Here is a 19,263-nt window from a genome sequence, read left to right as displayed (position 1 = left end):
TGTCCATCCCCTGCATAATTTTGTATGTCTCAATCATGTCCCCCCTCAGGCGTCTCTTTTCTAGGCTGAAGAGGCCCAAACGCAGTAGCCTTTCCTCATAAGGAAGGTGCCGCAGCCCCGTAATCATCTTAGTCGCTCTCTTTTGCGCCTTTTCCATTTCCACTATGTCTTTTTTGAGATGCGGCGACCAGAACTGGACACAATACTCCAGGTGTGGCCTTACCATTGATTTGTACAACGGCATTATAATATTAGCTGTTTTGTTCTCAATACCTTTTCTAATGATCCCAAGCATGGAATTGGCCTTCTTCACTGCCTGCGCACATTGGGTCGACACTTTCATCGACCTGTCCACCACCACCCGAAGATCCCTCTCCTGATCTGTCACAGACAGCTCTGAACCCAAAAGTTACTTCTACCAAAAGTTGTAGCCAAAAAACCAGCAGGGATGGGCCAATGGTGCATCACCATGCCCACTGCCCAGGGTGTTGCCCTGCCTACTGCGTGGGAGGAGGAGGTCCATCTTGGGGTTGACATGCTGGTCTCCCGCACTGGGTGATGCAAACCCTAGTGATGCCACTGTTGCTGATATGGGTAAACGTACATCTGGAACAAAAGAATAAAGGATATATGGGCTTTCTAGTGGGTGGAAGACAGGCTATTGCAGAATAAATGAATATAGTGTACAACAGGCAGGGTAAAGCCTTTTTACAATTCAGTGTATGTATGTGTGTGGAGGATCTTGGAATGAGAATAGAGGTGTTACAAGCATGATCCTAATTTCATCCGTGTGTTCTCGAATGAACACACACACGATTCTTTGGATTTTGGAGAGGCAATCAAACAGGCGACAGGAGAATTCAAAGGACTTCTTACGTTTACTCTCGTTTGCAAACGGGACCCTCCACAAACACACACACGTGGAGAGACCCCGAAAGATTACAATGATCCAGGTTTTATAGGGTAGTCTAGGTAGGGGAGGGGGGACAAGAACACACAAAGAGAGCAAAACACATCCATAGCAAGCTTGGGAAAAATAACAGACCAACAGTCCCACAAACAACATTTGGCTTGGTTATCAGATCAACATCTTGATCCTCAGGATGTTCAGGAGGGCAATTCGATAAGCATCGGCAATTTGTTTACAGAGATATCCATTACAAAGGATCTGGTACTCTAGGCATCCCTTTTATTTGTTTATGGCTCTTTTTTATGACTTTCTGTTTACCCTTGTGAACGTATACCACAGTTAGCCTGTTCTCTAAGAGGAATTTTAGATGCTGGCTTTTGGTCAGAGAAGAGCCTTGTGGGTATTTCATATTGTGAACTGGGCATCTTGGGATATTTCTATATTGTGAGCTGGGCATAGTGATATCAGGTGAAATGTTCCAAGGGTATGAATTTCCTGTGAAGGCTTTGTTAGGAGTATGGTTAAACATCTATTGGGAATAGACTGTCTTCCTGCCATAGTGCAGGAGATTGATCCTCCTTGCCCATCCTCCTCTTGCAAGCTAGGATTAAAAATTGTATGGAGATGAAAGGGGGACGGGCAGTTTGACTGGCGATCTGCTTTGTTTTTGATCCTCAAATGCAGGAGAGTCAATACCAGAGCTTTTAACCAGAGCCATTATCATTTCATGTTGGCAGCTATTTATAGGGATTTAGAAAAAATAAATAAATAAATAAACAGGCATGATTGTGCAAGTACCTAATCAAGGACTTAAAACATTTTGACTAATGGCTCTGAGCTGAAATGATAATTTCAGAAGTTTTATAGTGGGCATTTTAATAACGTGGCGATTGACTTGCGTTGAGAAGAATTACTACATATATAGCAGAAATCCGTAGGAGATGCATACTGTCTACTAAATGTTACAAGGGACCCTGAGAGTATAAAGTACAATAAACCTGTGATGTTTTCCCCATTCTGTAACTAGCTGTCACTGAAGGGGAAATGCTGAACTCACTGATGTCTTGTTACGCATGCTTGGCCTCTGTGCATTCATGCAAGCTGCCTGGTGGAGTGTAACACGAGAGTGGTATATTCTTCCTAGACAAAGGGAGAATTACCAGCTTGTCTGAAGGAAGCAGTAGCTTCCTTTGCTTCAGACCAGCTTCCGAGCATTGCTGTCGAAACTCCTTCTTATTCAACCATGTTGGAGGATTTCATTCTTTGGCAAGGTGTTTAAGCACATGGTAGAGATTCAGTGCCAGGATTTTCTGGATGGGTCTGAGTATTTAGTTCAATTTTAACCTGATTTTAACTCTGATTTGGAAACCAAAACAGGTTTGGTTGTTCTGATGGTCAGTGCGTGTTGGGGTCTGGATAGCAGGCCCATTTACTTGTTCTGCTGGAGCTGTCAGTGGCTTTCAGTACCATAGTAGACAATGGTATGCACCTGGATTTCCTAGCCAGGGAAGTGCTTGAGGGCATCATTGCATGATGTTCTAGTCCCTCCTGGAGGGTAGATTCTAAGTGGGGTTCTTGCCCTACAACTTGCATGCTTCCTACATTGTAACTTTGGAGCAGGCCCCTTTGCTTAGTGTTACAGGCACTCTTCTTTAAATCATGTCCCTGAATTGTAGTTTTGGGTGTCTAGTCAGAGTCCAAGTGTCTGCACCCCCCTAGGTGAGACTTATTTTTGAATTTGTATGCAAAACCCCACTCACGGTTCCTTTAAAAAAATGTTGTAAAATGATGGTGCACTAAAATCATCTGAAACAAATTGGAGAGAGTAGCATTCAAAAGAAGCCATAGCAAGGGCTCATCCCTTCCTGGTAAACTGAGGAAAAATCCAAGTTTTAATATCACCTAAGGCCACGAGGGATGGACCTGTGCAAGCCTCCTGGACGAGGGAGTTCCAAAGTATAGGGGCTACAATGAGGAAGTCCCTGCCCCATGCACTTGCCAACCAAGCCTCAGCAGGTACAGCCACACAGAGCAGAGTCTCCCCTGAAGATCTTCACCATTTTATACTGGGCGATTCTAGAAGGTTCCCTTCCCAAAGGCCCCTAGATTGGGACCTGTTATTGCTTACATGCTCTCCTTCAGGCAGCACCTAGAAAAGACAATGGCAGAGATATCCACTTATGAAGATTTTTCTTCTTTTACTCCTGGTTGAAATAATATCACCTAATCCAATGTTTTTCAACCAGCCGTAGTTTATCACCAGTGGCACTTGAGGTGGTATCTGGTGGTACTCACAGGACCCCCAGGCCCCCGCCACCTGGCAGCAAGACTGGCAATGCAACGTGACAAGCAGCAATAGGAGGCTCAGCTTAGTGGGCAGTGCTCCAGCACACATTTCCTGAATGCTCGAAAAGTCCCTCTCCATCTGCCCTGAGCCTCTTACCTGTGTTTGTTGCATTGCGTCTGGCCTCCCAATCTGTGAGTAACTGGCAAGGACATTATCACCAGTTCCTTCTGGTGGTACTTCCAATAGATGGACCGTGCAAAGTGATATGGCAGAGGAGAAATTTTGAAAAACACTAAACTTGGGAGCTGGTATTATGTCTAACGTAGTTTCAGATCCTTCCATGTTGGCATCCTTCAGTCTCAGAAGACTATGGTATCGCGCTCTGAATGGTGGTTCTGGAACAGAGTGTCCTGTCCAGTGTGCGAAGCCTGGGTAAAGTAGGTATGGAGGATAGGCTGTTACCCATGCAGCAAATCTCCCCTCTCCACGCCGCTGAAATGGTCCAATGGAAAGGCAGAGGCCAATACGGTTGGTTCCAGCGGTGTCGTAGGAGTTGCCAGAACGTGACTGTGTTCAGCCATGAACTGCCTCAGGGACTCCGGATTTTGCCTCGAGGTTGACTCCTGAAGCCTGTTCCATAACTGGATGTAGCCACAAGGCAGTGGAGGTTTGGGATCAGAGTTTTCCTTCTCTCAGATGAGCTGCCTTCCCAGGCTAACGAGTCCCACCTACCCGGTGGCTGTTTAGTTGCCTCTTAGGACAAGTACAGCCAAACTGAGGGCCTATTCTTATCCCCAGCCCCCAGGGGAGAACCTTAGGAGAGTACAAACCAGAATTTATAAACAATGTTAAGAAACCTTTCCCCAGTTACCTGTAAGGTGAAACACGCAATTCTACTCAAAGTGTTGGTTCATAAGACAACCAGATCTATATTGCAGCCTTCTGAGTTTTGATTCATTTGCTCTACTTTGCAACTTGCCATTGAAATCCTGTTTAGAAATCCATAGGAAATTCCAGTTATTACTGCTGTCAAGTGACTTACCAGGAAGGAACCCAAAGATGGGTTTTCATGTTATTTATTAGAAATATTTGTGGCTTGTGGGACTGTGGGTTGCCAGCATTTTATTTTGAAAGTACTGGTTGCATTGGTGAGGTCAGAGGAGCAGACTGGGGATTCACAGATTTGAGGAAGAATCAGTATGAAAACTGGTGGAAGAGGGGCAGATCAAGCTGTACTGTGGAGATGCTTTATACTGAATCAGACCATTTCTCTACTGGTATCACCTACTACTGTTGTTAGTGTTCCGATGAGTATTGTTTACAGCTGCTAGTGGCTCACCTCCATGGTGACTTTTCCAACCTGTCCACTGGACATTTTAATCTGGAGATAATGGACAGCATCCAAACTTTTAGGAGAACAGTGGTGTTCCATCATTAGAAGCTTCTTCTACTCATAGGGGAGTTGTGCTGGTGCAAAGACTCCTTCCGCTTGTGGAAGGTCTCCTGGCTTCAGCACACTTCTTTTTCCATTGATGAAAGGAACTTCCAAAAAAAGGTGTGCCAAAGGTTTGGGTGCTGCCTGTGGGGAACTGAACTTCAGATGTTCTGTGTGCAAAGCAGGAGCTCTACCGCTGAGCAAAGGCCCCTCTTGTGGAGCAAAGCTGAACCTGGTGGATGCTATACTGGCTGGCTAGTAACCAAAATGTGGCCAATGGGATTTACAAATGTCTGTCCCCTGTCCCCCGCATTTTGCCTACTTCTACATTTCAAGTCAGTTAACCGTTTTATAATGTTTATTTTAGACACTGATCGAGCTTTACTGCTGCTGGAAGATTATTGTAAGAAGCTAAAAAAGCCAGAGGAGCAACAACTGAAAAAGGCCATTAAGAAGGTGATGGGCATCTTTAAAAGCAGCTTATTCCAGGCTTTGCTAGGTATGTAACTCTGACAAATTCTTATTTTTCATGTTTGCTAATATTTGTGCATTTGAATGCTGAACTGTGAGCTGCTTCTGACTTAATGTGAGTACCCACACGTAGAAAAGGTGCACATTGAGTTCACGGTTTTAATTGTGGTAGGTAGCTGTGGATCAAAGCAACTCCAGATGTTGCAGAAGTCAATTTAGGAAATTCATCACAATGTGGATAAACATTACCTGAAGATTGGTACCAATGTACCTTCGCTGCGCACCTGTAAATGGAATGTGACCAAGATCTAGAATCCTGTTAATGGATCAGTCTAGGAAATGTTAGCGTCCCGACAGACAGACAGTTCCATTTTAGAAATCATTGTGTGTTATGACTAAAGCCTTGTTCTCAAGTTGTTTTGGAGGACCATGACTGCTGGCCATATCCCCTGCTGTTGACACGCCTCTTGGTCATATGCTGGGGGCTCTGTGTTTTCTGGTTTTGTGCAAGGGACTGTACTTGCATACTCCATAGAAGCAGATGGCAACCTGGGTGACTAAGGTTCTTGCTTCCATGGCTTGTTATGTGAGTTGTTCAAGAACAATATTGTACAAGAACAGTGAACACGAGGTAGCTGGGGGCTATGGCCAATGGTCATGGTTTCTGTGACTTCCCTAAGTGGGACACCAACTGGAGTTGGGGGTTCTTAGTGTCTGCTGACACTACTTGATCTCAAAAGGTGCTGGGTCAAGTTTGATATTCTCCTCTAAGGAAGAATGTATTTTCTGGTACTGGTCTGATACTTGGGAGTCACACAGCCATGAGGCTGACTGAAGTGTTTGCTCTGAGTGGGAAGCTGGAAGATGTGGCAAACTGGCAGGGAGCGTCAAGCACCCCATGCCCTCTTGCCACCTCCTCTGGCCCATCACCTGTCCTGCCATTCCATCTGACTGCTGCCCCATTGTCTTCTCAATCACTCTCTGTAGAAAGGCTTAACCTCCTCCTTCAGTGATGCTGATATCATGTGGGCAGTGCTTGAGAAGGTAGCTATTGCTGTGATTTTTTTCCTGAGCTGTCTTCTTCCAGGAGAGCGCTGGAGAGAAGGGACGCCATCTCCTCTACTACCTTACTTCTGCCACCACTTCTTGTAATGTGACCAATTGTGGGGAGGATGCTGGGACCAGAGAGAGGTTTTGCTCCCAGAATCCTCCCTGACTGATCACTTTTCAAGAAGTGGTGACAGTGAAGGAAGTGGAGGAGGAGAACAGGGACAGGGTGATACATGCTGGTGGGGAGGGGTGATGGTAGTGGTGGGGTTCTCTGGGGTGGTGGAGTTTTGGTGCTGATTGGAGTGGTGGCCCTGCTGGTACTGACAGGAAAGTGGTGGGGCATGGCAGAAATTGATCTGTTGAATGTACCTGGCCCACAGATAGGAAATGATCACTGTCTTGGAAATGGAAAGTGCTAGCCATCTCTTTTGTTTGTCTACCTATAACTTTTACACTGCTTACAGCTGCAGTTCTATACACACTTACCTGGGAATAAGGTCCCTTGAACACAGTGGGACTTGCTTCTGAGTAGACATGCACAGGTTTGTGCTGTTGGTCAATGTATGATGCATCTTTGGGGGAAATGCTGGTAACATAATTTGCCTTAAAACTGTTGTCTTTGAAACTCATACTTGTGCAATACATTTTTGAAACTCTGGGATTATTCTCTATTTTGGGATTATTCTCTATTTTGTGTTGGCAGAAATATGTGACGGAAAAATGTGAGACATTTGGTTCATCTTCTGATGGTGCTCACTAACCACTGCTTTAAGACAGGAAAGAATTTACTTACTAAAAGGACAAACTGGGAAAATATTATTTCAAATAATGGATTGAAATAATTTCTTTCTGATAAGTGGTTACCTTTTATTCCCACAGTGTTTTTTTTTTAAAAATGTTATTAAGACGATTTGGGGAGGGAAAAACTTATGTAATCTCTCATTATAAAATTGTTTTGGCCTTTTGGTGGCTTAGATTGGCTGATACCCAAAAGCGATTGTCTGACCATAGGTTGTGAGATGATACTGTTATGTAATCAATAATCAGGTTTTATTACATAATTGTTGTTTTAATCTAAATATCACACTTCAGAAATCTGTTTGGTTCCCCTCTCTTAGACTCTCCCATACTTCAGTGCGGTTTTTTTTACCCCTGGGGCAATTCTTATATCACAGCAGCTGTGCAGATCTGCTGGGTTCTGGCACTATTGCTGTTTGGTACCCCTATCTGGATTTCAGCCATTTCCACTCTAGTAGAACGTGTTCAATCCATATTCCTCTATCTTTGCGGTACCTCACTGTGTCCCTTAGGCAGCATTGTGCCTCGAAGCTGGTCTGCATAAAATTGAAACACTGGCCTGGCTGAGATTCTTGAGATTTTGGCTAAGGGTCGGTTTTGAGGCAAATCAGAACATCATGCTCTCCAATATTCTTGCTGATGTTTCTTTTTCCCCTGGTCTAACCTTATTTCACAAAAGACTCCAGCTCCTAGGTTTATCAACTGATCTGATAGGAGGATTACCCATATCTGCGGCTTACAATCTTATTCGTACCCAACTATTCGATATAGAGAAACAGGATTTGTAAGCTGTAGCCCATAAGTCTTGTTCGCCTCTATATATTGGTCTTTCATGGCCCTCTGATTTGGGTTCAAGCTATCTATCGTTCATGTGTTCACCTCAGATTCGTAGAGCCTTTACACTGGGTAGGTTTAATAACTTACCTACAAATGTACTGAGAGCAAGATTTAATAGACCATTGGAGAGTCCCCAGTCATGTTCTTGCAACCTGACCTCAAAAGAGTCCTTGACCCATGTACTTTTGTATTGTACCCACTATATTGATTTACGCCATTGATTTCTATATCCATTCCTGGAAAACTTTCATGGTTCAGATACAGACTTGGTCAGGTACTTGTTGGACGGGAGAAATGAGTGCTGCTCATCAAATGTAGCAAAATATTTATTTAAGGCACTGTCGAGGTGTAAATTCCTCTGTATTTCTTTGCCTGATCAATGATTGGTGGCTACCTTGAATGTTTTAATTTTGTTTTCTTGTTGGATTGTTTATGCCAATAAAGGTGGAATGAATGAATATATCCAGTGCATAGAAAATGTCACATATCTCAGCCTTGGTTTTCTGGTCTCCTTACTTTCTTAGATCAGTTGCTGCTTTTGCAGTTTTCATCATGAAAACTTATGTATTTTAGATCTTTTTAAAAAAAAATACTACTTTCTTACAGAGAGGTACATTTAGCAGCTTTTTGTAATTCAAGAACTACAGAACAAAACTTGCAATAAAACACACACCACCACCAACAAATTAAACAGAAGATAAGAGAACTAAAGATGTTTAAAGACCAAAAGCTAACTTTAAACAGTGGGCCTTTCTCATAAATAAATACCAAATTAAGATAAATGCATAGGCAGACATCTTTAGGGAGTTTCCTTTGAAACTGCTGGGGGCCCACCGTCGAAAAGACCAGACCCTTGAGTACAGCTAACTTTGGCTGAAATCCTATACAGTACACACTTTCCTGGGAGTAAGCCCCATTGAGCACAATGGGTGTTACATCTGAATAAACAAGCATAGGATTACATTTTGAGTTTCATTCTTAGGACATGGAGCACATCCCATCCTGCTGAGTTTAATAAGGATGCAATCCTATCCACATTTACCTGGGAGTAAGGTCCATTGACTATAATGGGACTTACTTCTGAGTATAGATGTATAGTATTGGACCCTGGGATGCTTCCTGTGGAATGAAAGAATACTGCTTCTAGTCTGCCCATCATTAATGATTATCCATCCAATAACTTTGTATGCCATCCTCCGATATAACTATTTCTAGGACTGCTTACAATACAACAATAACACTGTATAAATACTGTAAAGCAAGACAAGAATAAAAAAAATCCAATTTAAAGGGATGGAACAAGGAAAAGGACAACTAGGGACAGATTTTTTTAGGAATAGAAAATGTTGCTGTCATTGTAGGGGAAAAAAAACAAACCCCAGACCTGCTGCTATGGTCTTAACAAACGGACCAGAAAAATAATCAAATCAAACTTTTCATGGTAGTGATGTGAGCATTCTTCAACCTGCTATGACTGTAGACCCAAGTTTTTGTTAAAAGCACAGGAGCAGGAACCAATAAAATGTTGGAAACCCAAGAGGCAGGTACCAGGAATTTGGGACTGTCCCTAGTAAATGGTTATCATTGGAGTGTAAGCATTATCGGCCACCTAGCCCATGTGCTAGGAAATTTAAATATTTCCTAGCACAGGGGGTAGGTAGCCAATAATGCTACCACGCTACTTTCTATGACAGATTTAAAGGGTTCCAGACAGAAGTGAATCCAGGAGACCTTGGAGTGTTGTTTATTGAACTTAGTAAATGCGAGAATGACAGTGGTCCAGTGTTAATCAGTACGTCATGCTATAAATGCCGTTTGCTAGGAGGGCTGATAATAAGAAATTAAATCTGCATGTATGCACACACATGCTCTGGGCAAACTAGACATGACCTGACAGTTCCATGAGTAGCAATTTCTTTTTTCTTTTTCAAAATATAGTTGTTGGCCCCACAGTTTGGATGACTGGACACGGTCATATCAGTCATATGCCTCGTATCGGTTCACCAACTGAAATCACTCCCAAACCTGCTATCAGCCAGGAGGGTAAAATTTATGGGTACAATTCAGCAGAGTACATGAATTTGGTATACAGAACCCACACTCCTTCAGCATTGCCTTCTTGTAGGAAGCTACCTTATGTGGAATCAAGCTCTTGGTCCATGTAGGTCAGTATTGTCAACCCAGACCTGCAGCAGCTCTCCAGGATTTCAGGTAGGAATATTTCTCTGCCCTACTTGGAAATGCTGCCAGGAATGGAAGCTCTTAGAGGAGCAGAAGCCCTTCCGCTTCTGTTGAAACCAGTCCCTGTTCTGCAGCAAAATTACTCCTAAGCCCACACCATCTTTAAAGACAATTCTGCTCCCCTGTGCCAGAACGAGAGAGCTTGTTATTGCATTGCTGGAAGAGTGATAAATATGAATGAGGCCTTGATGATAGAAACGGATGAATAATTAAAAGAACAACTGAAAGACTTGCAGCCCTGTGACTGGAGAGTGGTTTATGTGAGGGGTGTTTCCCTATCTGAACTATGGTTATTTCAGATGCCAATGGAATTCACTCAGACCTCCCCCCACCATCATGCACAAGCACATGCAACTGTCCATAACTAGCATACACCTAGGTTGTCTTTCACTCGTGGCAGGAGGTGCATCAGAGACCCACCATTAACCTTAAAAGAGAAATGTGAAGGTGTTGGGAACCTAGATTGTGCTTTCTTTTTGTTTTAAATGTTTCTATCCTAAATGTTTTTTTTTCTTGCCAAAACTTGAGCCTGCATGTCCTTGTAACACTAAATGGTGTCTTCTTGTGTTACATCTGAACTGAGCCACTGTAGACTTGCTAAATCAAAACCTATAGTACAAGAGCTTTTCTTCTAGAGTGTGCGATCCTTCCTTTATGTCACATTAATTTAGTTTTCACCAAGCCCAGCATCCAGGTATGGAGGAAGGGAATGATTTGGCACAATTTGTGTCCAAACCATCCTCTTCCCTCCCCACCTCAGCTGCCCCTTTGCTATGTTCATTTGTCATTAAGAAAATTGCATGTTTTTGCAGCTTAGGCAGCTCAGCTGGGGAATGAGAATGGAGGAAAGAGGTTTATATATGAGGAAGGGTGGGGTGCTCCTGAGTGTGTTTGCATGAACATTTGTGTGGAATAATCTGTATAAAGCATCGTTTTGTTTTAAGCAGGAATTAATGCACCGCAAATAGCTGTAATCATCTTACCCAGTATTAGGTAAAATCTAATCTCTGTAGGTTTTTATAAAACTCAGATAAACCCTGCCTTTAAAAGAATGACACATTTCCTGGATCCTTTCAAAATACATACCAGCTATGTCTTCCTTCTTGTGTGACTTGCCTTGCATTTTTAAAGCGAGCCATTCTTGGTGCTGTTGCTACCTTGACAGAATGTTAAAAATGCCATAAACTCTGTCTTTTGAACAAAAGTCTAATTTTTTAGATTCTGTTGCAATCTGTTGTAATTTCTTTTCTCGGGGGGGGGGGAGGGGGAATGATGAAATGTACGAGCTCATCAAGAACCAGTTCATACTAGCATGAATATTGCCTGAGTTCATTCATTCATTTATTCATTCTATTTGACATGTTTCTGTTGCATCTTTCTGCTTTAAAAGTCTTCCATACCGCTCACGAAAAGTCAAACAGTGAACATAAAGCCCGAAGACCCTATCTAGAATCGTACTGAACACACAAGGAACAACCACAGAGGCATTAGATCTCAAATGCTTACCCTGTCTGCCACTGCTATCTCCCTCCAACCTGCCAATGCAAGGTGCAGTGATCTTCTTCTTCCTGCTCGCTGTAGCAAGAAGCAGATCATTCCTCGCCTTACCATGTTTGTTGCTTGTTGCTGTGATACCCAGACATGCGGAACTTCTAGTTTCATTTAACCCATTTTTGCCCAGCTCACAGGTGTACACATTTGATCCCTGTTGCATATATGCAACGTTGGGCAGAAACGGCTTAATGGGAAAGGCGAATGAAACTAGAAGTCTTGTACTTCTGGGTTTCACAGTTGTGCTCACAGAGCATGGTAAGGAGTTTTTGTTTTTCTTTTGTAATTCAGAGGTGGCAGATCTGAGATGCCAGATCCAAGACCGCATTCCATGTCACACCACCCCATTGGCATCTAGCTTAGGGATTCTTAACCGGGGATATCCATACCCCTTGGAGGTATGGGAACCAATGATAGGAGTATGGGACTCGACCTTAAAACAAAAAAAAATTGTTGTTAGATTATTAACTATTACTATTATCAATACGGATTGTGGCGTTCTTACCTATCTATATGTAAAATAAAACAAAGCTAATTTAATCTTTTGAACTCATACTGGTACCTAATAGAACTGATGATGCTTTTGACAGTCTGTCAAAAGGGGTATGGGGTCATATTAGGCATCCATTAGGGGTCTATAATTGTAAAAAGGTTGAGAACTCCTGATCGAACTCTTCCTTCTGCCTTTTTTTTTTTTTTTAAAGAGAGCCTTGTCAGTTTTCTTTCTCAACTTTTGATAGCACAAATTAAATTGATGTTGCTCCTTTATATGACAGGAAAAGAAAGCGCATCCCTGCATCCTGTTGATTCTCTGGGGGGGATTGGATCTAAGAGGATTGTGGATCGGGAAGGGAGAACACAGAGCAAGATTGGATGAGTATCTTACAAAGGCTGAAATGTGGTGGGGATATGCTTTGAACTGATGATCCAGATAAGCCGTTATAATCTCAAAGCAGCATCATTCTTCCTCTCCAACTTGACAAGTTATTTAACACAAGATCTTAAAATTCAAGAGTGGCTTTCATCTTGTTTGAAAAATCCAAGCTGCCATTTTTGTTCCTAAAGCCAAATTCTCCTAACAAGCTAACTTGCTTCTCAGTTTTATGTTTTTTTGCCTCTGCTGCCTGGGGCTCTTGGAGTAGAAGAGCAATGCTTCTCTAGTTTATCCCCTCTAGCCAGATCTTTTTTCATCTTTTTAAAATATTTTTTACTCAGGTATGCAGCTGGCTTGCCACTTGCAGGAGGCTGCAATCTTGCAGGTCCCTGAATAGCATCTGCAAACATGTCAAGAAGATGTTGCAAGACACCTACTTGAATGGGTTTTTGCTAAAGGCTATAAATTGTGCTAGAGACAGCCTGTAGGTGCTTGAATTGGAAAGGAACAGGGAGCTTTTCTCTTTCAAAGGCTTCCTCTCAACCTTCTGTACTTTGAATTCTTGTAAATTTCATGCAGGTGGTACAACAAGATCCTTCCATCGCATCCCATCCTGGTTCATTTTCAGCTCTGGGCCTAGCTCACTTACAGCACCATCCTATACGTGTTACCCAGAAGCAAGTCCTACTATGTTTAAGGGGGCTTACTCACAGGTAGGCTCATATAGGATTGCTGCCTTATTCACACTGAGTAATACGCATTGCTCCTGCCATCTAATACCTTGTTTCAGTCTTCTGGAAGAACAGATCACTGAGACTCTGAAGAAAGTGGTGCATAGAGCACTGATCAGCAAGGGAGCTGTCGGGTAGTCAGAGGATCAAATGCCTGAGCAGGCAAGGCACTGAGCAGAAGGCAGCTAGAATCAGGCAGTAGCTGAGGGTATTTAGTCATCCTGCCTTCCTGGAGCTCTAGTGTAGCCCTGATCCTGACCATATTTGAAGTAAGGATTCCTCCTGTAGAGTAGGCTCTGAAATGGGGTGCTTCATGTTGCCAAGCAAGTGCTGTACTGTCAGATCGATTCAACTTTGCTGCATCCATTCTTGAGGAAATGGTGGTGACTGCGGGGGACGAGAGCTGGGGACTGAGTCTAGTTGGTCCCCCGATTCTCCAGAGTTCCTGAGTATCATCCTGGAGTATGTTTACAGTGGTTCCTTGAAGGTGCGCCTGGCCCCGAATTACACTAGGGCAGGGGTGCTCACACTTTTTTGGCTCGAGAGCTACTTTGAAACCCAGGAAGGCCCGGAGATCTACCAGAGTTTTTTTTTTACAGTGTTCGCGCCATCATAACATATAACATTTATGCGTACAATGTATGTTGGTGTACCTTGAGCCCCACTGAGTATAACAGGACTTACTCCTGAGTAGACATGCCTAGGATTAGGCTGTGAGGCTGCAATCCTAGCCACACTTACCTGGGAGTAAGCCCCATTGAGTACAATGGGCCTTACTCCCGGCGTTTCCTCCCAGAGGCACCTGAAGGGGGGTGTCGGCACTCCGCGATCTACTGGTAGATCGCGATCCACCTATTGAGCACCCCTGCACTAGGGGCTGCAGTAGAATCCTCCTCTGGAATCTGGGGCCAGTTCTGATGCCTACTATGTATAGACCCAGGGATAGGGTAGAGTGAGAGTTGTGCATTGCTGTCCTGTCAACATTTTATTGTGTAAGTTCTTTTTATTTGATGTTAAATCAGTTTCACAGTGAGTTTGATGATGAGGTCTGTTTTGATATTTGGGCCAGAAATTGAGACCTCTCCCCCAAAGTTAGGCAGAGAGTTTTTTGTTACATCAAAAGTATAGAAGCCTTATTGCTTCTGTCGTGAACAGACTGTCTCCCTAGGTTGACCCTGTGAAGAGCACTATGGGTCAGTGGCATTTTCTCTGCTTATGGGGGTTTCCTCTGCTTTGCTCTCACTGTCTAGAATGTCTCCAGTAGCGAGGGGAAGGGGCATCTCATATGGTGCATTGAGGCGCCCTGAATAACTTAGCGCTATGTTCCCCCTCTGGGAACACCACTACTACGGGTTTCACCATACCTTGAACTGTAGCCCAATCAATCCACAGCCCTTTAGCCTAAGGGGGAGGGGGCTAAGCCTGTATTTTTCCACATGATGTAGGAAGAAAAATAGGGGCTACGAACCAGCCGATATGAAAGATGTAGAAGTTATTTTACTTCAACTCCTTGAAATCAATGGGATTTTCAGGTACTTAACTCTAGTTGGTTTGTGCCCAGGCTTGCTATGGAAGGGCGAATCTAATTAATCTAATGTGATTGGGGAAGGTGTGGATTTATGACTTGCTCAGAGTAGAAAACTTGAGTCAGCCTTTAGTGTTGCTTTTAGCCAAATATAGCCTTTTCTTGCTTATCATGTGAGAGGGGGAAAAAGAGAAATCATCAAGTAGTATTTTTAGATAATCCTACCTTCTTTTTAAAAAAAAAAATAAATATTTTATTTATTTATGACAGATACAGGTAAGGAAAATGGGTTATACTTGGGGCTGGTAGATAATCCTACCTTTTTTGCAATGTTGCTGATGGCACAATTCAAACCATGATAATCAAAAAGGCCAGCGATAGCTGTGAGGAGGATGATAATGTCAGCCTCCAGAAACTAGGCCGCTGTGCTGTTGGAGAGGGTTTGGACCTCTATTCATAAAATGAAGGACAGGCAGTCTTGCGTTCAGCTCTAAACAGGTTGTTATATAAGTGATCCTGATGTCGAGACTTCACCAGGGTGCATTAGCTTCCCAGAGAAGCACAGTCATCTTAGTCTCAATACAGGTTGTAATCTGGATCTTGTACCGTAAGGAATTCGGCTATGGAGTAGCATTTCGTCAAACATGTCATGGATTAAAATAAGGACATAATAGAAATTTTCTCCTTCAGTTGCAAGAATCATTTGTGACAAGGACCAGAGGGCCTCCATGTCCCTTCCCCATGATAATGCACGGAGGCAACATCTACTCTGTGTGCTTTATCCATTTACGTTGCAATTGCCTGTCCTCTGTTGAATTAAAAGTCAGTAAGATATAGTGGTTACAGCATCAGATTGGAAGCAAGGAAAACTGGGTTCTGTTCCCCCCTCAGCTATAAAACTCACTGATGCTGCAATCCAAACTGCACCTTGAGCGAGCGCAAGTCCCTTGTGTCAGCCCTGGAGGGTCACAAATGTGCCACAAGGCATGTTTGTACTTCCTCAAGACTCAACTAGGCTGGCACAGGGACACGTGCCAGCCCACAGAGGCTGAATCCAGCCTCCTTGCCAATTTGAAAGGGGAGGCTTGCATTGGCAGAGCTTGGCCGATGCAAGGGTCTGGGGAGGGCATGGAGGAGGCAGGAGGCTTTCCGGGGCAGGGGGAGGGCGGGCGAACGGTGTTCCAGGTGGCTGGTGGGTGGGCAGGAAGCGGGAGGCAGGGCTGGGACCTGGCAGATATGCTGGATCCTAGCCCCCGTTCCCAAGTCACTGTGCTCTCCTTGGACTTGTGCCACCTCCGGAGGTGATGCAAGTCCGAGGAGACCCATTGGGGCTGAGGTGGCTTCCCTGGGGTAAGGGAAAGAGTTTCCCCTTACCTCTGGCTGAACCACTTTGGGCCCCTATGTAGTGTTGGATACATCACAGGCCTCCTGGCCTTTCTGTTCTAGCACAAGATAGTATTGTGCTGTGAGTGTCCTTAGGCCAGTGTTCAAAGGAACATTGATGGGGGAAGAGAATCTCTCTCTCTCTCTCTCTCTCTGTGTGTGTGTGTGTGTGTGTGTATGTGTGTGTGTGTGTGTGTGTGTGTGTGGATAGAGAGAGCCGCTTGGGATTGCCACCAAAATAGATGCTCCATCCATCCTCCAAATTCCATGCAAGGGCTCATTAGGAAAGGGACTGAGAATAAGACTTAATATTATACAACCCCTATATAAATCTGTGATGCAGGCACATCTGGAAGTTTGTGTATAGTTCTGGTTGTCCAGCTCCCCCAGCAGCAGAGACCTCCTTAGAAGGGTGTGGGCAGGTGCCGGCCAGGGCTACTCAAATCAGTGCACCTCCCCTATTATGGCCATATACTGGTCACGAACCAGACAGGCCCAGGGCAGCCCCCAGTTGCTTTACCCAGTTGCTCTATGGTGGGGGAGGGAGTGCGGTTGGCAAGGGACAGGCTTTGTCCAGCAGAATCATCATGTGGTGTGTGTGTGTATTTCACTCTGTGCTACCCAAGACAACTTGCTTCTGTAAGATTGTATTGTCTGATCCTCACCTGGAGAAGCGAAAACAAAAAAAAGATTAGGAAAAAAATATTGAAAGGGGGGTCTGAACAAGCAACACCAAGGGACAAAGTTGCAGATTTTTTTTGTGGTGGTGAAGATATATATATTGTCAGATGATGCCGTGTGAATTGAAGACTCTTGATTATACGTAGTTTGGTGTGTATTTTTGGGACGGAAAATAGGAATTTTTTATATCTCTGAGGGGGGGAAGCTTAACAGAGATTCAGCAGTGAACCTCCTGTTGTCTGCAGCATGTTCCCTGCCAGGCTGTGGATCCTGCATGTTCAGCAAACTCAAACAGGAGTCGCTGAGGCATCCATTTTTGTTGTTGTTTATTTCAGACTGGATTTTGCTTTCTAACCTTTAGGCAGCCCTATCTGCTGCTTGAAAGAAGGTCCAATAGGATTTAATGAGTCTTAGGGCGCAATCCCAACCAACTTTCCAGCACTGAACTAGCCGCAATGCAGCCCCAAGGTAAGATAACAATCATGCCCTTACTTTGAGGAGACCTCCTTGGACTGCCTCCCCACTGCAGGATGCAGTACGTGCCACATTTGCACAGCTATAGTGCTGGAAAGTTGGTTAGGATTGCACCCTTAGGGAGGTAAAATACCAGGGAGAGATGTCTGTCCCAGGGCTAGAGAAGGAATATTGACCTGTGGTGGGGGAGGGAGTGCGGCTGGCTAGAATGGGAATGTCTTTCTCCTGCTAGCGCACGGTAATTAAAAATAAAATAATACCATTGCCCCCGATTCCAACCAACCCTTTAAAACTATTTTAGGGTGCAATGCTAACCAACTTTCCAGCACTGGCATAGCTGTGCCAATGGGGCATGCAAGAGCTTACCCTGCACATGCCCGATCTTGGAAGCTAAGCAGGGTCAGGCCTGGTTAGTACTTGGATGGGAGACCGCCTGGGAATACCGGGTGCTGTAGGCTTATACCATAGTCTTTCGAGACTGAAGGTTGCCAACCGGGGCATGTGCTGCATCCTGCAGTTGGGAGACAGTCATGGAGGCCTCCTCAAGGTGGGGCAATGTTTGTTCCCTTACCTTGGAGTTGCATTGCTCTTATGTCAGTGATGGAAAATTGGTTAGGATTGTGGCCTCAGTTGGTTACTGGTGGTGGATGTGGGACAAACGCTAAAGAAGAAGAAGAAGAAGACTGGTGGTGGATGTGTGTCTATGGAGGGGTGTGTGGCTTAGATATAAGAACATAAGAAGAGTCCTGCTGGATCAGGGCAAGGGCCTGTCTGAATTAGCTTTCTGTGGCCCAAATCCTAACCAACTTTCCAGCACTGGCATAGCTGTGCCAATGGAGTGTGTGCTGCATCCTGTAGTTGGGTGGCAATCACGGAGACCTCCTCCAAGTAAGGGAATGTTTGCTCCTTTATCTTGGAGCTGCATTGCCCTTATGTCGGTGCTGGAAAGTGGGTTAGGATTGCACCCCGTATCTCATAGTGGTCCACCAGGTGCATCAAGAAGCACACAAGACAACAGGAGACCTGCATTCTGGTACCACCCCCTTGCATCTGGCATTCAGAGACAGGCTACCTCTAAAACCCAAAAGTTGCATACAGTCAACCTGGCTTGTAATCTGTGATGGACTTTTCCTCCATAAATCTGTCCAATCCCCTTTTGAAGGCATCTGTGTCAGGTGCCATCACCACATCCTGCGACAAGGCGTTCCACAGACGAATTGCATGCTGGGTAAATAAATATTATATTTTCTTTTATTTGTTCTAACTCTCCAATTTTAGTGAATGTCCCCTGATTCTGGTGCTGTGTGAGAGTGAAAAGACAGTCCCTCTATCCACTCTATCCATCCATGCATAATTTTATCTCAAAATATGGCTGCCTGTGGGACATTGCGAAGAGCTCATGCACCTGAAAATTTACCACTATCCCATGGCCTGTTCATCATCATCAGCTACTTCTGGCAAGAGTAAGGAAACACATATCATAGTAAGTGGCATTTATACAGTACATTTCCAGTGTTTCGTATTCATTCTCTCAGTAATACTGGTATAAACCCTGTGGGCTCGGTGAGTTATGCTCTCCATATTGTGAATGGGAAGCTGAGATGGAGAGATAGTGGCCTGCTGAGATTTGAATTGCTGCTCTAGGCTTGCAAGGTGGGTGGGTGATTGAGGTTGGAGCGCTTTTATCTGCAGCGTCAAGACATTTATCCAGCGATGTGGCCTCTTTCACAGTGTCCCACACCTATATATTGAACCTGGATGATTTCCTAGTGAATACAGATGGTTTAGAGTGACATCTTGTGGCAACATTCACTGAAAAATAATACTCTTGTATACATATATTGATCTTATTTATCCAAGACTTGCAAGGTGTTTGCCTGTCTGCCTGCCTACCTGTGGTTGGAATTGTCAATTGGAAAATGCACTGGTTGGTTTTTTCCCCCTAAGGCCATTGCTTTACTGTTTTTTTTTTAAAAAAAGACTGACATAGGGATGGGGATGTGCCCCTTCCTCAG

The 19,263-nt window shown here is 44.1% G+C and overlaps 1 protein-coding gene across 1 annotated transcript in view; it reads left to right on the top strand.

Moving 5' to 3' along the window:
* The window catches only part of DLG2 (discs large MAGUK scaffold protein 2), a 1,048,787-nt gene that overhangs the window by 19,586 nt on the left and 1,009,938 nt on the right, over window positions 1-19,263 (top strand). The window contains exon 3 of the mRNA XM_066618862.1: window positions 5,000-5,131. Coding sequence (XP_066474959.1) covers window positions 5,000-5,131 — 132 coding nt within the window. The remainder of the gene's footprint in view (window positions 1-4,999; window positions 5,132-19,263) is intronic.

Source organism: Tiliqua scincoides, chromosome 3, assembly GCF_035046505.1.
Source record: "Tiliqua scincoides isolate rTilSci1 chromosome 3, rTilSci1.hap2, whole genome shotgun sequence".
Taxonomy (NCBI): Eukaryota; Metazoa; Chordata; class Lepidosauria; order Squamata; family Scincidae; genus Tiliqua; species Tiliqua scincoides.
This window is presented reverse-complemented; position numbering and strand designations above follow the sequence as displayed.